The sequence below is a fragment of the Dryas octopetala genome, chromosome 4, assembly GCF_963921425.1.
Source record: "Dryas octopetala chromosome 4, drDryOcto1.1, whole genome shotgun sequence".
Lineage (NCBI taxonomy): Eukaryota > Viridiplantae > Streptophyta > Magnoliopsida > Rosales > Rosaceae > Dryas > Dryas octopetala.
The window spans coordinates 16,910,769-16,930,011 of NC_141369.1; the positions used below are offsets into that span (position 1 = coordinate 16,910,769).

Genomic DNA, 19,243 nt, shown 5'->3' on the forward strand with positions numbered 1-19,243 from the left:
TCTTCTTCTCTCCTTTCAAGACCCTGCACCACTATTAATCAATTGATCTTTGCTGTTTTCAAGCTCCATGCACTTCCTGAGATTTTGACACTCTGAGTTCCATTATTGAAGGCATACAAGTGAGCATCACAATCAATAGCCAATGTGGGATAAACTCTAGCTGTGATGCATGCCTTGCCTTCTCCACCAAAGCTCTCCACTATTGAGTGATCTATCTGCACAAGAAGCAAAGTTTCAAATGCATTAGGACAGACATATATAACCATGAAATGGGTATAACCAAAAGAAAAGAAAGAACAAGCTAGTACTGATCAAAAGCATAAAGTATTTGGTCTCTCGATATGTGTTGGTACATATATGCAATGCCATTGTCAAAGTGTGAAATGTGCAACCATGTGAATCCATACCAAAAATTGTGGGGCTTGGGCCCAAAACAGAATGCACCTTTTGCATATATATGCTAGACACTTACCAGAAAGATTAACTGTTTTGGTTAATGGAAAGGAACCTAGCCCCTTTAATTTGGACCTTTGCTTCTGAATTTATTGTTACTCACAAAGTGGTCGATCTAGCATATAGAAGTGACAGTTCAAATGAATGCATAATGAAGGACCCTTTTACCAGTAAGTGCAAAATCTTAATTAAATATGTTAAACTTTGGTAATGCTTTTATTTAATTTCATCTATATTTTATATTGTTCTGTCCAAAGGCAGACTCAGTTGAATGTGCAAGTTCTAAGGAAAGTATAGATTCTCAAATATTTGATAGAAATTTCTGGTGGGATAGACTTCTAAACTTAAAAGAACTTTCACATGAATGAAGGGTATGGAGGTCATGATCATATAGAAAGACTGACTTTTCAATAAAGAAGTGCAAATTGATGTGTTAATTATATTGGTTTGTTGAAACTTACCAAGCTTCTTAGTGACAACTTCTCATGAAGAGGATCGACATTTAGAAAAGCCCCATAAGTGGTCTTGTCATTATCTTGGTTTAAGGAAGACCTACCAAACCAATAAAACAAAAGGCAAAAAGGGTTAACAATTTGAAGTTTGGTTAGTGAGAAAGAGAGAGAGCAGAGACCTGCTTTGGTCACTGCACATGAGCACCACATATTTGTTTGGAGCTTTGAATATTCTGTAGAACACTGCTGTGTATTCTTTCAAGTCCTTTGAAGCCAAAACTAGCAACCCAAATGGTCCTAAACTACCTTTAACTGATGCACCCTTTTGGCTACACAATAATTGTGGGTTGGTCCAACCTGGGTCCAGCACTTCTGCTTTCTTCAAATCACTTACTCCAAATGTAATCTCTGCATCTGCCTGCGTAAAACATAAGCAAAGAGTACCAAAATGAAAAATATTCCATTCTAGTGGGATTGATGTGTTTTTTTAATAAAACGTGACAAAATCCCTTTACTAAGTACCCACTTGCACTGCTGTGACACCAAGTACTTCATGCACTGATCCTCCCTCAAGTACAGAGCTTGGCAACTTGACCTTCTTTGCTCTAAGCTTTTCAATTTCTACTATAGGCCATTGAACCAATTGTTTCCCAGATTTCTCAAGCCAAAGGGTCCTTGGAATTGCCTGCAAGCTAGTGTCAAAAGTTAGCTATTCATATATACCCTTGACCGATCAATAAATATTGGATACCATTATTTTGATCAAACAGTTATGTATGGCTAGCTATCATATATACATATATATTACCTGGAGTCCAGACCATCCCTTCTTGATATCATCATTGACACTTGAAGATTCATTAATCCAACCCCACAAGATTCTGCGGTTCTTAGCACTGTCAAAGAAAGATTTTGAAGCATAGAATTTGCCATAATCATATCTCAATCCTGAATCACTCTCCACAGATCCCTTATCCGGGATATAGATATCCTTGTCAATGTTATATGTCCCAATTGTGTAGCAGTCACGCCAGGTATTGCCCAAGCTATACTTGAGCACATGCTTAACATCAGGGCCATTTTCTGATGTGTCCAGACCAGTTTGGCTTTTAACTGAAACTGGGAAGAAATCTGGGCATTCCCACATTCCAGTTTTCTTTGCTGAGTGAAGTGGGTGTTTGGCCTTAATCCAATGAATGAAGTCTTTGCTTCTGTATAGGATTGCTAATCCTCTTTTGTTCTTTTGGCTTCCAATGATCACTCTCCAGTTCTTATCTGGGCCTAGCCAAGCAGTGGTTGGGTCCCTAAATGAGGTTGCATTGATTTGGTTAGCTTGGGTGGGTGCCATTACTGGATTTTGTGGGACCTTATCCCACTCCCTAAGGAATGAGTCTGAGAGGTTCTTAGGGAAGGCCAAATTTTGAACTTGTTGGTTTTGGGGGTCTATTCCCGTGTATAAAATGACGGGTTTGCCCCCCGGGAGTATTGTGGTGGAACCCGACCAACAGCCGTTGACATCCGACGGCTGTGATGGGTAGATGGCATCATCATGTGGGGTCCAGTTAACCAGATCAGTTTATGTGGAATGAGCCCACACAATATTTCCCCAAACTACACCTTTGGGGTTGTATTGATAGAACAAATGGTATATTCCCTTGTAAATCAATGGTCCTGCAACAAGAGTAACAGACAGCTTTCACACTTCTTTAGTGCTTTCAAATCACACAGTACCAAAACACAAACCAAAAGATTAATTGATTCATTCACATCAAAGGCATGATGGTATATAGTTTTCATAGAAAATGAACCAAGCCCAGAAAATATCTATAACCAAACAGTACTAGGACTAAACCCACCAACTGGTTCGGTTTCTAGACTGCGCTATAGATTGGTTTTAACCATTACAAAAAATATTAACTTTGTAGAAAATTGAACCAGAGGAGAAAGGAGCTAACCATTAGGATCTGTGCAACCAAACAATCCCATATGTCCATTCCACAATCAGAACAAGTCCAATGTGCAAAACAAGAAGCAAAAAAAAAAAACAAACTGTTAGAGCTGTAAACATTAAAGATTAGGCCAGGTTGAAAGCAAAGCAGAACATACCATTTATCCAATTCTTTGGAGGCTGGAAATGATAACCAGTTCTGTAAGGATCATTAACATTGTGATGTGTAGAAGTTAATTGGGAAGATTGAAGGTTTCTGTAAACATGCTGGGAAGCTTCAAGGTGAATAACAGCATTGCCAAGCCAAAGAGCAAGAAAGCAGTGTAGAAAGACAGAGGAGATGGCCATGGTGCCTTTGTGGGATTGAGAAAATGAAGGGTTGGATAGTTAGATGTGATATAAAGAATTAAAAGTCATACCATGATGTTACACAAGATTTGTCCAAGAAAAAGAGTGTTAATTAAATTAAGTTTAACATGTGTTCAACTTGATGATAGATAGATATATATATATATATATAGCCATATAGGGATAGGATATCCTTATATATTACTCAAGATGCTGCTTTAGAACCTTGTGCTTAACTCAGAAAAATTGGTAATTAACTTATCAGAAGCAATTGGCAGAGTGTTTCTCTATATTAAACTAGCTAGAATACAGTAATTAAAATATTCAGTACTCCCTTAAATCTCTCTGTTATTATGTAAGCTTTAAGTGACTTGTTAGTGTAGTTTCTTGCTTTATCGAAAAAAAAACTATTAATTGTTTCTTGTTCTAACTATTATTATATCAGGGTAACTGATTTCTAGATTGGGAATTGACTGATATCCATGTTATTATATGGCACTTAATTTCAACTTGATTAATTATTTATTGGGTAACTTGTTAGTTGTTTTGAGTCTGCAATATATTGTCTTACGATGCAGAAGCTAGAATGGTTAATGGCTGATGATCTTAATTGTTTCTTATTAATTTGAACAAATTAAAACTAATAGTTTGCAAACATTAATTAGCATTTTCATAAAGTAATCAGTACATTTCACACTTTGACAATGTGCAATCGATATCAACCTCTAGTATTATCGAATAATCTCCCATTTGTAATCTCTCAAAAAGATGAAGAGAAATATAATTAAACTAATTAATAATTAGTTAGAAACATAACTAAAATGGGCAAACATTAAACTAGAGCAACACGTCCCATTGTCCTAACATTTGAGTAAATGAGTAAATGCTTTCAACTACTGAAGCTACAAGTCCCAACCTTTGAGCTTATTTCAGAGAGTACTGGGGTATGAGCTTCATGGTTACTTTCCCATAGCCCACTATATGCAAAATTGCAAATTAAATTAGAGTTGGCACATTCTACCAAACTGTAGTTGATCAACACACAGGTAAAGTAAAATTACCCTTACTTGTGCAATTAACAATTATGAATTGGTTTTTTTTCATATTTAGTACCTGAATTTTGACCACTGTCTTAATGTGGTACCTAAACTTTTATTTGTTCCAATTGAGTACCTAAACTTTTATTTTGTGTCTAATAGGTACCAAAATGAATTTCTGTTAAAATTATCAACAAAAGTTAGGGGCAATATAGTCACTTCAAAAAATTTATTTTTTAATTTTTAATTTTTAATTTTTTTTGTTTGTTGTGTGTTTTTTTTTAATAATTTTAAACATATAAAGAAAATAATTAAAATATACTTTGACTATATTGCCCCTAATTTTTATTGACAATTTTAACAAAAATTCATTTTGGTACCTATTAGACACAAAATAAAAGTTTAGGTACTCAATTGGGACAAATAAAAGTTTAGGTACCACATTAAGACAAGGCTCAAAGTTTAGGTACTAAATATGAAATAAACCCTTATGAATTTCTTATTAAGAGAGAATTATAGCAATGGTCCTTAAATTTTAATTACCTTAAGTATTACTTTGGTCCACAAACTTATTTTTTGAATTATATAGTCTACAAACTTTCACATGTATATCACTTTAGTTCATTCCGTCAATTTTAATTACGTATATCATGTTAGAAAAAAAAAAAAAAAGATGGGATGAGTTATCATATATTTTTACCTTTCAAAAGTGGCTCACATACGTGACTAAAAGTGACGGAAAATTTGACAGAATTGACGGAATAAACTTGAGTAATACACGAATGAAAGTTCAAAAACTATAAAATTCAGAAAACAAGTTCGTAAATCAAAGTGATCCTAAAGGTAAAGTTCGAAGACAATTGTTGTCATTTCCTCTTCCTAATAATATGTCCAAATTGATCCAGAATAATAAGTCCTTTTTGTTATCAGACCTATTATAATAGAATGGGAATATTCGTACTGTTCGACTTTCTTTCTAAATGAAATCATAGTTTTTCTATTTATTATTTTATTAAATAGACAATATAAGTGCACGTTGTAAATATTGATGGCCCGAATTTGGGGTGGCAACTGTATTTTAAGAAATTCATACCACCTTTTGAGCTAGCTAGAAAATATATCTTATATTTTTGCTTTGGTTTTCCATTGCTTCTAAAACACTTTATATGGCGCGTATTTGTAGTAATTCAAACTTTCTTTTTGATGAATTTTCATTCTCTTTTTTGTTGAAATGATGTTTCAAACATAAATTAGTGAATGAGCATGCATCATGCACGTAGAAAATTTTAAAAAATTAAACACAAAAGTATTGTACTATTGATTTTTTTGTTGTTGTTGCAGCATGACATATATGCATGCATTATGCTTTTTGCTAATCTCGTGGAGCATATTAATTACGAGTATGGATGTTAAAGGTGACATAATATTAATCACAATTGTGATATCCAAGACAGCACCAACTTCACTTAAGAAAAGAATTAATTAAGAATCTTGGCCAAAAAAAAAAAAAGAATTACTAAGTAAACCCCATGCATTTTATAGAAAAATTGTAGGAGATGTGAGCAAATGATGCTCCTGGGCAGCAGTAGTCGAACATATATGGCCCATGCCTATATGTTTAATTTCTCTGGATAATTTATCAAATTAAAAGGATATCAGAAAATGATTTTTACTCGTTTGAAAAATACCAAGGAATCTAGTGAATGTTTAGGGGGCTATAATGGGCCTAGTATTGAAGTAAATGAGTAAATTTGATGCATGTGTGCAGTGGTGCATGGCTCAATGAAAAGTAAGGCTGAAGGTAAAATTACACATAAACCTTTCAAATATATTATTTAAAAATATTTTTTTAAAAAAAATCTTAAGTTAGGAGGTCTTTTTTTCTTAAGTTTCTCATGTTTAAGAATTAACATTGTTCTTATAACCAATTAAATAAGCCCATGATGGGGTCCACCATCCTAACTCTCTTTTCTCTCTTATGGTAGAACTCATTTAATTGGTCATGAGGACAAGGTTGATCCTCAAATATGAGGACCCAAAACATTGTTCTTTTTATATCCAAATTCAAATTTCTTACTAGACATAATCAAGGAATAAAATTTCAAGTTTCGAGGAAATTTCAATAGAAATTTTGATAGAAATTTCGACGGATATTTCGAAGATTTTTAAATTTCGACAAAAATTAGACGGAAACGACGGAAATTGCTATCAAAATACATAAATTTTGAATGAAACTTTACTATATGTTTATTTAACATATTATCTACTACATTGATAAAAAAAACATTGAAGAATCCAAATTATATAGTAGGTTTCATGTGATATAATGTGAATATAATGCCCGCTGAAAGCAAATACTATTAAATAAAATTAGTATAATTAATAATTGAAATTAGTATATTCTTTATACTCTATAATCTATAGACTAAATCGTATATACTTTATCTACCTTAATACTCTTTATACTCCATAATTTTTTATTAAACCCTATATACTTTATAATCTATATTTTATATTGTTTAGGATATTAGTGTTTAGGTCATTTAGGGTATTTTAAATTATTTTTTATATATAAATATATTATGGTTTAAAAACAACTAAACGGAACATCAAAACGACCAAACAAAACCCCAAACCTTTGTTTTTCTTTTCAATTGCCCAAAGGCCCCAAACCCCAATCAACCCTAAACTTTTTCCTTTTTCTTTCCTTATCTTTTTTTTTTTTGTTTTTTTCTTTTCTCTTCTTTTTTTTCTTTCCTTCCTTTTTTCTATTTCCCCCCTCACCTCTCAAGTCTTCTCTCATTAGTCATTAACTCATTACTAGTCTACTCCATAAATAAAAGGAAAGAGTCAAATAGATGATTTGGGCCATTGTTCAATGAACGTGATAATGTGATATTGCCTTTCTTGGAAAGCCAGTTTGTCTTCTCTCATTAGTCATTAACTCATTACTAGTCTACTCCATAAATTCCATAAATAAAAAGAAAGAGTCAAAAAAATGATTTGGGCCACTGTTCAATGAACATGATAATGTGATATTGCCTTTCTTGGAAAGCCAAGCTGTCAAACCTCCAACCCAACCCGAGGACTCTCCAAGAAGTTCCAGAAGAACCGGAAAACTCCTCTTCAACTTTAAGCATATTCCAATTCCAGTAACTTATTTGAACCCAATCATTTCATAGTTCTGCACTTTGCTTAGACAGTTAGATTTCTCACCTTCTATTCTCTCTCCTAATCCCTCACTCCCTCCTCCCTCCCCGATCTCCCTCTCTGATCTCTTCTCTCCCTCTGGCGACGGGTGGCTTCGGTCTCTACCTCCCCTCTCTCCCTCTGGTCTCTCGCGAAGACTGAAGTCGCGGGGGGGCTGGTAAATGTTCTGAACTTCTAATTTCTAGAAATGGTAAACGAAATTTCGCCAAAATTTCGGCGAAATTTCGTCAATCTATCGCGAAAAGACAACAGACTTGCACGTTAGTAGGCTTCGAAATTTCGCCCAAAATTTCGGCAAAATTTTGGCGAAATAAACGAAATATTACCGAAAAAGTATGAAACTGAAATAAAATTTCCCCCTTCTTAAAAAACGAAATTTTATTCCTTGGACATAATTAATATTACTAATAACAAACAAAAGCTAAAGTATGAGATACAATATTTAAGAACAATAAAACTTGATTTTAAACTTTGAAGTAATGGCTTTGCTAGTCTGCACTTGTTGCATAGATGAACTAGCCCTTCCATCAAAAAATCTGCTTGTAGGCCTGCTTTTTTTAGTTTTAGACAAGAGATATTACAGAAAATGAAAGAAAAGAAAAAAAAAAAAAAAAGGCAAATCACAATGCACAAAAAAAAAAACAGATATAAGATGTCTCTGAAAACAATTCATGAAGCAATTTTTTTTGGCATGATCATTCATGAAGTAATTAATTCATCTATTCATGCTTCATTTCATGCCTAAATGAATAAAAAAAAAATCAAAAGTCCCATTAACAAATAATGAATAATCTCACACCTAAATATTAAACAAGAAAGTGGAAAGCCTCTTTCTGATTTCTGAGGCTTAATTGGTTAATTATAAATATTTAATTTTTTTTTAATAATGTGTTAAATACTTTTAATATAAGGCCTCCCTCAACATGAGGCCCTAGGCACAGGCCTTGCTCGCCTTATGCTTGAGCCGGCACTGCATGTGTGTTGAATGATAATCGATGACTAGATTCGTGCCGGCTATAATGGGTCACAACTTAGGGGGGTGTCCCCAACTCAGATTTTAAAGGAGTTTAATGGATTTTAAAATCCATAGAATCTATCAAAATCCAAAGGAATTGGGTGGAATTCTTATGGAATTTGTTATGTGTAAAAAATGCATTCAAATCCAACCAAATCCATCCAAATCCATTAAAATCCTTCACTTAATGAAATCCATGACTTTTTGAGGACACCTGGATTTCATTGGAATCCATTAAAATCTGAATTGGGGACACCTAAACTTCATTGGAATCCATTAAAATCTAAATTGGGGACACCTAAATTTCATTAGACTTTTAAAATCCAATGAAATCTAAGTTGGGGACACCCCCCTTAGTCTTTTGTATCAAATTTGACCCACCAAAAAGGGAAATAAAAGATTAACTTGTTACGTGGATAATTGACTAATTGTTTTCTTTATTTTTTATTTGAATGGACTAATTGTTTAAACTTTAAAGTGATTAATATATGTTACACATCAAATTAGAAAATGCTATTATTATCAAACCCGAGAAATTAAATGATATTATTACATTAAGAAAGGGTTTCACAATTTTTATTATAATATTAAGAAGATGTTATTGTCCAAAGTGGTGATTGCTGCACTTCAGCGCTGGATGCAGTTGCACGTGCAAAATTAATTAACTATTAATTTATTGATATTTTTTGTAGAAGAATTTTAAGTTTGAATAGATAAAAGGAAAAAGTAAGTATTAATATTTTAGCATAAATTTAATTTAGACATATAACTATATATGTCATTTCAACGGGATTCACGAATTTTAAAATATTTCAAGCTGACATTTAACTGATCTCTCAACGAATCAATAGACGAATTTTTAATTTAGATAATAGATCGAGTGTATATTTGAAATATTTTAAAGTTTGTAAACTTCGTTGAAATAGCATATATAGTTATGTGTCTAAATTGAATTTATGCCTAATATTTTTTTAACAAATGAGGGATTATTCTACAAGACTTGGTCTATATTGATACTGAGAGTTTGTTCCTCACATTGGTGTCTATACATATACAAAAGTGTTACAAATCTGACCATAATATGAAAAGGAAAATGCTTCCCTTGTTGTAGTTATAGTTGAAGAGTATATAGGCTCTTGGTCTTGGGAGTTGGGATTATGAAATTCAGTTGTTCATCTCTCTGTTAAAAGCCTTTATGTTTTGGTATGTAGGAGTGTTATAGAGAATCGAACTAAATGTCATATCTGATCTATTGGAAGAATAAGTACAGCTAGTACTTTTTTATAGGTCAGATTCAGGGGATAAGCCATTTTGTTGTCCCTATACCGATCAACAGGGACCCAAAGATATATGGTTTGTTATCCATTGGAGGCATCAATCAAGTCCTATCATTATCAAAGTTTTATTTGGCAACCATCTATTAGTTAGGCTAGCAATATTCTCATCTTCTCTCTCTCAAATAAAATAAAATAAAAAGGTTTATTTGGTAAAATATTGGTCCTATCAAAAAGTTTTTGTTTATTTTAGAGTTAATTACACTTACACCCTTTGAGGTTTATCGTCTTTTCACATACACCTCTAGGATTTCAAATAATTATACATACATCCCCTGAGATTTCAAAACTGTTGCATATAACTCCCTATAGTGAGACAAAAAATGATGAAAAATTATGCAAAAATACATGTTAAGAGATAAAATGGCCTAATAAGATTACTTAAGGTGTAAGGTCCAACCTCAATACAAATATTTTCTTTTTTATTTATTTATTTTTTTCTTTTGTAGGGGGTTATATGTAATAGTTTTGAAACCTCAGGGGGTGTAAGTGTAATTAACTCTTTATTTTACTATTTTATTTATAAAATGTGAGAATGTGGAGCGTGTTGTCCCATGTTAGAAAACTATAATTTTATGTAAATGTTTATAAGGGACTTGAGTCTCTCTTCTTATTGTCAATTAATTTTAGATTAGATGCTCTACTTTCCTTCATAGTTTTAGAGTCACAGAGTAAAGAGCAACTCTTTATTAATTATGATTATGTGATTGATTAATGTTTGTAAACTATTTGTTCTAATAAGAAACTAGTTAAGCTCATCAGCCGTTTATCATTTCTAGCTTCTGCATTTGTAAGACACTTGCAGACTCAAAACAACTAGCAAGTTAACCAATAAATATGTAATTAGAAAGTCCCAATTAATCTAGAACAATAAACAACACTAACAAGTGACTTAAATCTTACATAATGACAGAGAGAATTAAGGGAGTACTGAATATTTTAATTACTTCATTCTAGTTTATTATTGAAATTGCCAAATTTTCAGGGTGAAGCACAAGTTTTTATAGCAGCATCATGAGTGATATATAAGGGATATATATATGTATATGTATATATGAGTATATCAGCAAGTTGAACTCATGTTGAATGATTCTGTTTGGTATGGTTGACAGTTACTTTTTGGATTTCATGTGCAGTATCTTTTATAAGTTCAGAATTCTTTTGATTATTACCAAAAGGGCAAAAAAAAAAAAAAAGTTCAGACTACTTTTTTTTTATTTTTTATTCTGCAGTACAGCACTACAGCTACAAACTTATCCTCTAAGCAGGTATTAAGCACACATATCATAATTTAAAAATAGGTCCATTGACTTTAGGTACCAAATTATAATATTTTTTCATTTTAACTACCAAAACATTTATATAATTTCACTTTAGGTGCTAAATTTCAGTTTAAGTACCAACTTTAAAAAACATAGTTGTATAGAGCTGTGACTGTTTAACAGTCATAACTTTTTTATTGATTTGTTATTTTTTCAATATTTGCAAGGCTTAAACTTTAATGTTTAATCTTTAGGTTATAGGACTTCATCCCTCAAAACTAAATCAAAAATATGAAACCCTTAAAAATTTTAATTGTTTTATAAATTTTAAGCAATCACAACTGTGACTGTTCGACAATTACAACTGTAACTGTTCGACAGTCACAACTATATAACAAACTGATTTGTGACATAATCCAAAATGTCTTACTCTAAGTTAGTATCTAAACTAAAAAAAATTGGTGTCTTACTGCTTTACTGAAAAACTATTGATATTTGGTATTTAATCCTAATTTTCTATTTAAAAATTTCATTAATTAATTATGAATGTTTAAGACCATTAGATAAAAGAATGCACCTTTTTTTTAGACCTTAATTATGAGAGAATTTACTCATGAATAAGCTCAGAGGTCGACTAATTGATTTATCCTCTTCTGGTGTTATATTGTTCATGTCTAGAACAATTGTACCAGTCCAGGAGCTCCAGTTCATTCATTCATGAAAAAAAAAAAAAAAAAAAAAAAGACGAAAGAAAGATAATTACAAATTTACAATACAACCCTGTGAGTCTTTGACTTTTGTTGTTCCAAAATTCATATGCATGCCTGCTTAATTTCGTGGACCCTTCACTCCTAAAACAATCAAATTTAATTGTTATTATATTAGGGTTTTTCTTGGACAAATCTTGTGAAGTGTGACTTTTCTTCTTTATGTCATATCCAAGTCAGTGACAGCTCGATGAAAAGTAAGACTTTACACAAAATTATACATAGATGATAGACCTTTCAATACATTATTCAAAAATATATTTTTTTTAAATAAAATCTTAAATTAGGTGGTCTTTTAAGTTTTTCATATGAGTAATGTTGGATTCTCATATTTGAAAACTAATTTTGTCAGGCAATTAAATAAGCTCATGGTGGAGTTTACCGTCTTAACTTTATTTTCTCTCTAATGGTAGAACTCATTTAATTGGTCATGAGGACAAAGTTGGTCCTCAAATATTAGAACCCAAACATTGTTCTTTTCAAATTTAGATTCAAATTTCCTACTAGACATAATTAATATTACTAATAACAAATAAAAGTTAAAAGTATGAGATACAATATTCAAGAATAATAAAACCTGATTTTAAACTTTGAAGGCTTTGCTAGTCTGCACTTGTCGTATAGATGAACTAGTCTTTCTAGCAAAAAATCAGCCCGTAGGCCTAGTTCTTTTAGTTTTAGACGAAAAATATTACAAAGAATGAGAGAAAAGGAAAAAAATGGCAGATGATAATGCACAAATGAAATAGATATGAGATGTCTCTGAAAACAATTAATGGAGCAATTTTTTTGGCCTGGTCATTCATGAAGTAATCAATTCATCTATTCATGCTTTATGTCATGCCTAAGGAAATAAAAAAAATCAAAAGTCCTGCTAACAAATAATGAAGAATCTCACACCTAAACATTAAACAAGAAAATAGAAAGTTTCTTTCTGAATTCTAAGGCCAAATTGGCTAATTATAAATATTTAAAGATTTTTACTTTTATTAATGTGTCAAATACTTTTAATATAAGGCCTCCCTCAACATGAGGCACTAGGCACAGGCCTTGCTCGCCTTATCCTTGAGCCGGCACTAATCCGACCATTCAACATTTCAACCCATCCTTTTGTTACTCCATTAAAAAAATAAAATAAATAAATAAATAATAAAAAATAAAAATAAAAAAGTCTAAGAGCCTTCCTCGACAACCACATGGGTTATTCTCCTATAAATAGCAAGCATAATGTAGCCTTATATCCTCAACCCCACAAAGCCACCATGGCCATCTCCTCTGTCTTTCTATACTGCTTTCTTGCTCTTTGGCTTGGCCATGCTGTTCTTCAGCTTGAAGCTTCCCACCATGTTTACAGAAACCTTCAAACTTCCCAATTGACTTCTGCAAATCAAGAACATGTTAAGGAACCTTACAGAACTGGCTATCATTTCCAGCCTCCAAAGAATTGGATCAATGGTTTGTTCTTCACCTATAATCTCTTTGATTTTCTCTCTGCTTTTCATTTTCATTTTTTTTTTCTTTCAACCTGTCCTTATCTTTATTGTTCATAGCTCTAACAGTTTGTTTTTTGCTTCTTGTTTTTCACATTTGACTTGTTCTGATTGTGGAATGGACAAATGGGCTTGTTTGGTTTCACAGATCCTAATGGTTAGTTCCTTGTTCCTTTCTCCTCTGGTTTATTTTCAACAGTTAATGTTTTGTGTAATTGGTTAAAATCAACCAGTTGGTGTGGTTTAGTCCTAGTAAGGTTTAATAGGCTATAGAGAACCTTATGGCCATTCTGTTTCTTTTATATTTTCTGGGTCTGGTTCATTTTCTATGAAACTATATACCATGATGCATTGATGTGAATGAATCTTATAGAAAGTCCAACACTATTGATTGGTGGTTTCATATTATTGCTCTATTATTTTTGGGCCACACTTTCTTTATTCCTGGTTTGGTTTGGGTTTTGTTACTGTGATTTCAAAGCACTAAAGCATTGTCTGTTACTCTTGATGTAGGACCATTGATATATAAGGGAATTTACCATCTCTTCTATCAATACAACCCCAAAGGTGTAGTTTGGGGGAACATTGTGTGGGCCCATTCCACATCAACTGATCTGGTTAACTGGACCCCACATGATGCTGCCATCTACCCATCCCAGCCGTCCGATATCAACGGCTGTTGGTCAGGTTCCACCACCATCCTCCCTGGGGGCAAACCGGTCATTTTATACACAGGAATAGACCCCCAAAACCAACAAGTTCAAAACTTGGCCTTCCCCAAGAACCTCTCAGACCCATTCCTTAGGGAGTGGGATAAGATCCCACAAAATCCACTAATGGCACCCACCCAAGCTAACCAAATCAATGCCAGCTCATTTAGGGACCCAACTACTGCTTGGCTGGGCCCAGATAAGAGATGGAGAGTGATCATTGGGAGCAAGAGGAATCAAAGAGGATTAGCAATCCTATACAGGAGCAAAGATTTCATTCATTGGATTAAGGCCAAACACCCACTTCACTCAGCAAAGAAAATTGGAATGTGGGAATGCCCAGATTTCTTCCCAGTTTCAGTTAAAAGCCAAACAGGTCTTGACACATCTGAAAATGGCCCTGATGTCAAGCATGTGCTCAAGGTTAGCTTAGACAACACCAGGAAAGAGTACTACACTATTGGGACATATAACATTGAAAAGGATATCTATATCCCGGATAAGGGATCAGTGGAGAGTGATTCAGGATTGAGATATGATTACGGCAAATTTTATGCTTCAAAAACTTTCTTTGACAGTGATAAGAACCGTAGGATCTTGTGGGGTTGGATTAATGAATCTTCAAGTGTCAATGATGATGTCAAGAAGGGATGGTCTGGACTCCAGGTAACTTACATAACTGTTTGGTCAAAATAATGGAGTCCAACATTTATTAATTGGTCAAGGGTCTAGACCTACCAAGTATGCAATTGGATCATCATAATCAATTGCTCTATTTGAATAGAATAGTCTTCATCAATTAGCTGGCTTATGACTCATAGTATTAAATTGACAATTGCAGGCAATTCCAAGGACCCTTTGGCTTGAAAAATCTGGCAAACAATTGGTCCAATGGCCTGTTATAGAACTTGAAAAGCTTAGAACAAAGCAGGTCAAGTTGCCAAGCACTGTGCTTAAGGGAGGATCAGTGCATGAAGTACTTGGTGTCACAGCAGCACAGGTGGGTGTACTTAGTAATGGGGTTTTGCCACATTTTACTAAAAAGTACATCAATCCCACTAAATTATTCTGTTCATTGTACTATTTTACTATTCTTCTTTACCCACTAGACTGGAATAATTTTTTTATTTGGGTACTCTTTGCTTATATATGTTTTTGTCTGTTTTTATTTTTATTTTTTCCAGGCAGATGTAGACATTACATTTGGAATAAGTGATTTGAAGAAAGCAGAAGTGCTGGACCCAAGTTGGACCAACCCACAAATCTTGTGTAGCAAAAAGGGTGCATCAGTTAAAGGTGGTTTAGGACCATTTGGTTTGCTAGTTTTGGCTTCGAAGGGATTGAAAGAGTACACAGCAGTGTTCTATAGAATATTCAAAGGTCCAAACAAATATGTGGTGCTCATGTGTAGTGACCAAAGCAGGTCTCTGCTCTGCTGTCTCTCTCTCTCTCAAGCTATCACTGTCTTGCCGACTTGTAAAATTTTTGAACTCCTTTTATATATTTGCTTATTTGTTTAAATCTTTGACAGGTCTTCCTTAAATCTAGATAATGATAGGACCACTTATGGGGCTTTTCTAGATGTGGATCCTCTTCATGAGAAGTTGTCACTAAGAAGCTTGGTAAGTGGATACAAGCCAATTTAATTAATACATCAATTTGCACTCTTGTGAAAATTCTTTTAAGTTTAAAAGTCTTGCCCACCAGAAATTTCCATCAAACACTTTGAGAATTCATATTTTCTTTAGAATTTGCACACGCAACTGAGCCCGGTCTTTGGACTTGTACAAAACCTACCATAGTATATTTGATTTTCTAATAAAATATAGCTGAAAATAAATAAAATTAAGCACCGCTAAAGTACAAAGCATAACATGGTTATAAGATTTTGACCGCAACAGCCTTTACCAGTAAAAGGGTACTTGATATTTTCATAATACATGCAATAATTCATTTGGAGTGTCACTTGTGTATGCTCATTTCAGAAGATGCCTATTTCTAGCTAGAACCACTTGGGTGGCTAACAATTAACTCAGAACAAAAGGTCGAAATTAAAGTGACTATCTAGGTACCTTTCCAATATTAATGAAAACAGTTAAATCTTCCTGATAATTAAGGGTCTAGATTATATGCAATAGGTGCATTACCATTTTGGGTCCCAACCCCCACATTTTTGGATATGCATGACTCATCATGGTTGCACATTTGACACTTTGACAATGGCATTGCATATATGTACCAACACAAAGAGACTAATATAGTACTTTATGCCTTTCACTACTTCATTAATTCTTTTCTTTTTATCATTGATACCCATTTCAGGATATATAATAAATGTTTGCCCTAATGCACTTGAAACTTTGGCTATACTCTTATGCAGATTGATCACTCAATAGTGGAGAGCTTTGGTGGAAAAGGCAAGGCATGCATCACAGCTAGAGTTTATCCCACATTGGCCACTGATGGTGATGCCCACTTGTATGCCTTCAATAATGGAACTCAAAGTGTCAAAATCAGAGCAAGTGCATGGAGCTTGAAAACAGCCAAAAGATAGTGGGGGAGAGAAGAGCTTGAGATCGAGGGGGAAAAGAAAAGCATGGATGAAATATTGATCAATATGAGAGCTAATTAGCTAAATAAGTTTCTGCGTGTCAATTTTTTATATTATGCTTAATTGGCATTCATATATGTCCATGAATTAATAAAATTATTGAATAATATATATATACTTCAACCGGAATTGCTGCAGTTTGAAGTTTCCACGTACTAACTTAATTTGAATACGACACTGTCACTGTCAGATGTTTGCTGCACGTTTGACCCAAAAAAAAAAAAGATTACATGTAATATGGGACTGGTATACGTACTGGTAAATTGGTAATGGGAATATATATGGATATTGGTATTTGGTGCCCCATAAATCTTTGGTTAAATAAGTCTGTGAAATCTTTTTTTCTCTTTTGGACGATAGCGCTAGCTGTGATATTGTCGGCCAATTAAGTTGTTTGGTACTGATGAAAATTTAAATACCCACAAAAGTCATGCATGCACAGTTGCACACCACACCCTGAATCATCAAATTGCAATACTAAAGGAGGTAGGTCAAACAGTGGCCAAAAAAAAAAAAGGAGGTAGGTCAAACACACCATTATTGAAGCATCATATCATATGGCTTCAATGCTAATTGTAGTAATAGAAATGATCTAATGTTTGATTATACCAACAAGATATAGACTTAATTCCCAAAAAAATCAAGTGTTACAAAGATAATAATATAGAACTACTAGATCTTAAAAGTTTTATGCGGTCAAAATTATAAGTGAGGGATAACTCAATATTATCATGCACATTAACATGATAAGTGAGAGATATATTGAAATAATAAATTACGAGGAAATTACATATTTAGTCTAATTATTTTATACCTAATTCAATTTTGGTCCACAATTTTTTTTTAAATTCTGTTTTGGTTCACTAATTGTTCTATTTGTTCAATAAAGGTTTATATTTATTTCTCAAATTTGGTCTGCCTTTTACCCTATCAAATCTCACCCAAATTTAGCAAACATATATTTGTTTTAAAGCTATGCATTTTTTCTTTACAACCATATAAAGATCATTCAAATTAGAATTCTAAAACTCAAGATAATTGACCCCAAAGTAGAGTACCCGAAACTGCCAATTTTTCAAACTTCACCCAATCTCAATTCTTTTAGATTCTAATACTCAAAATTTGTTTTTATGACTAAAAAATGATGAAATATAACTTATACTTCAATTATAATTGAAGAAAACACAACCTAAATGATTTTAAGTCACAAATCTGGACCTTTATTGAACAAATGAAACAATTAGTGGACCAAAACAGAACTTAAAAAAAATCGTGAATCAAATTGAATTACGTATAAAATAAATGAACTAAATCTATAATTTTCTCAAAAATTACAGTTCTAGCATGCACAATAACATGATAATTAACTAATTAAGTGAGGAATTGAGGTCTTAACTCAATATCTCTTGAAATCAGAAATCTAATACCAACTCAAAAAACTAAAGAATTTTAAAATTTATCACTATATGACATACAATTACTTTGGACATTTAAATATATTTTGACAAATTCTTTTATTATTAAAATATAAAACTTTCACCCTCAGTTAGATTGTATGTCATAGTCATACACCACCTATCAAAGATGAACTCTACTATGTCTATCAAGCCGATAGATAAGTAAGCGATGATCATGACTATCTTTTCCTTCCACACAGTAAAAAGAACATGTGAAGCATGCCTAGTCTGAATGACGTCCCTTCAGCCAAGAAAAATAATGGCCATATACTCATATGTGTATATTCAATTGATTCATTAATTAAAATTGAAGAATGAGAGTGATTTTTATTTATGTGTTTACTAATATTTGGAAATCTCATTGATTCTCATTTTGATTCTTTTATTTATTTCCATATATTAGAATAATAAAGAGTATGAAGTCCACATAAAACAAGGAACTAATTTCATAAAAGCGGTTGAGATTAGAAAAGAGGAAATGATAATAAATTTTTTCATGCCAAAACTACCCTCACCCTTTTTTAATCAGAATTGCTCTCAACCAAATACCATCAACAACTTCATTTCCTCTAAAATACCATCAAGATTAGGCCATGATATTAGTACGTTACCAATCTAATATCTCAACCTTTCAAGCTCCTTGTCTACCCTTGATCTATCTTCCAATTTTGATCTTGTGTCTACTATTCTTGATATCTTGGTGAATGCATCCTCTCTCACATTTTTTTTTTTCAATTGATGAGATATTGTGTATCAATTGTTTTATTTATTATTTTAAAAAAATTGGGTAAGAAAGGGATTGTTGTCTATTTAACACTACATCAATATTTCCAAAATATTCTAAATTATGACAAAAAAAAAAAAAAACGTTTGAAAAATAATTTTTTTTTTTACAAAATATTTGAGGTAAATTTTATTTGTAGGCATTTAAAAAATTGTGAGTAACATAAAACATATTTAATTTTGTATAAGGACATTTTAGTAATCAAACTGATTTTGATTTCGATTTCTGCAATTAAGTAAATACGTGTATAGAAATCATGTTATGTCTTATTTCAATTTCTAATAGTTAGTAAACACGTTAATGGAAATGTCTGACTTTGATTCCTGCTCACTTCGATTACTTCTCACTCTGATTCATCCTCACTC

At 32.7% G+C, this 19,243-nt stretch overlaps 2 protein-coding genes across 2 annotated transcripts; one reads left to right on the forward strand and one right to left on the reverse strand.

The window, feature by feature from the left end:
* LOC147287431 (fructan 6-exohydrolase-like) lies at positions 1–2,359 on the reverse strand. Its single transcript, XM_086239095.1, has 5 exons — positions 1,714–2,359; positions 1,432–1,590; positions 1,085–1,323; positions 915–1,005; positions 1–215 (listed from the first exon to the last, which is right to left on the reverse strand). Exons 1-5 carry the CDS (start codon positions 2,251–2,253, stop codon positions 39–41), a joined length of 1,206 nt encoding a protein of 401 aa, XP_086095221.1. The 5' UTR covers positions 2,254–2,359; the 3' UTR covers positions 1–38.
* A 10,648-nt stretch (positions 2,360–13,007) lies between these two features.
* On the forward strand, positions 13,008–16,774 carry LOC147287432 (beta-fructofuranosidase, cell wall isozyme-like). Its single transcript, XM_086239318.1, has 7 exons — positions 13,008–13,281; positions 13,465–13,473; positions 13,830–14,692; positions 14,868–15,026; positions 15,211–15,449; positions 15,558–15,648; positions 16,407–16,774. The coding sequence occupies exons 1-7, from the start codon at positions 13,023–13,025 to the stop codon at positions 16,578–16,580; spliced, it is 1,794 nt and encodes a 597-aa protein (XP_086095444.1). The 5' UTR covers positions 13,008–13,022; the 3' UTR covers positions 16,581–16,774.
* Positions 16,775–19,243: the final 2,469 nt, after the last annotated feature.

Bases quoted from the DNA above. Each gene is read 5' to 3' on its own strand.
- LOC147287431 (XM_086239095.1), bottom strand. From the start codon at position 2,253: ATGGCACCCACCCAAGCTAACCAAATCAATGCAACCTCATTTAGGGAC. The intron at 1,591-1,713 runs GTAATATATATG...ACTAGCTTGCAG, and splicing joins AGGGATGGTCTGGACTCCAG to GCAATTCCAAGGACCCTTTG. The intron at 216-914 runs GTAAGTTTCAAC...CTTCTTGTGCAG, and splicing joins AGTTGTCACTAAGAAGCTTG to ATAGATCACTCAATAGTGGA.
- LOC147287432 (XM_086239318.1), top strand. From the start codon at position 13,023: ATGGGTTATTCTCCTATAAATAGCAAGCATAATGTAGCCTTATATCCT. The intron at 15,450-15,557 runs GTCTCTGCTCTG...AATCTTTGACAG, and splicing joins ATGTGTAGTGACCAAAGCAG to GTCTTCCTTAAATCTAGATA. The intron at 15,649-16,406 runs GTAAGTGGATAC...ACTCTTATGCAG, and splicing joins AGTTGTCACTAAGAAGCTTG to ATTGATCACTCAATAGTGGA.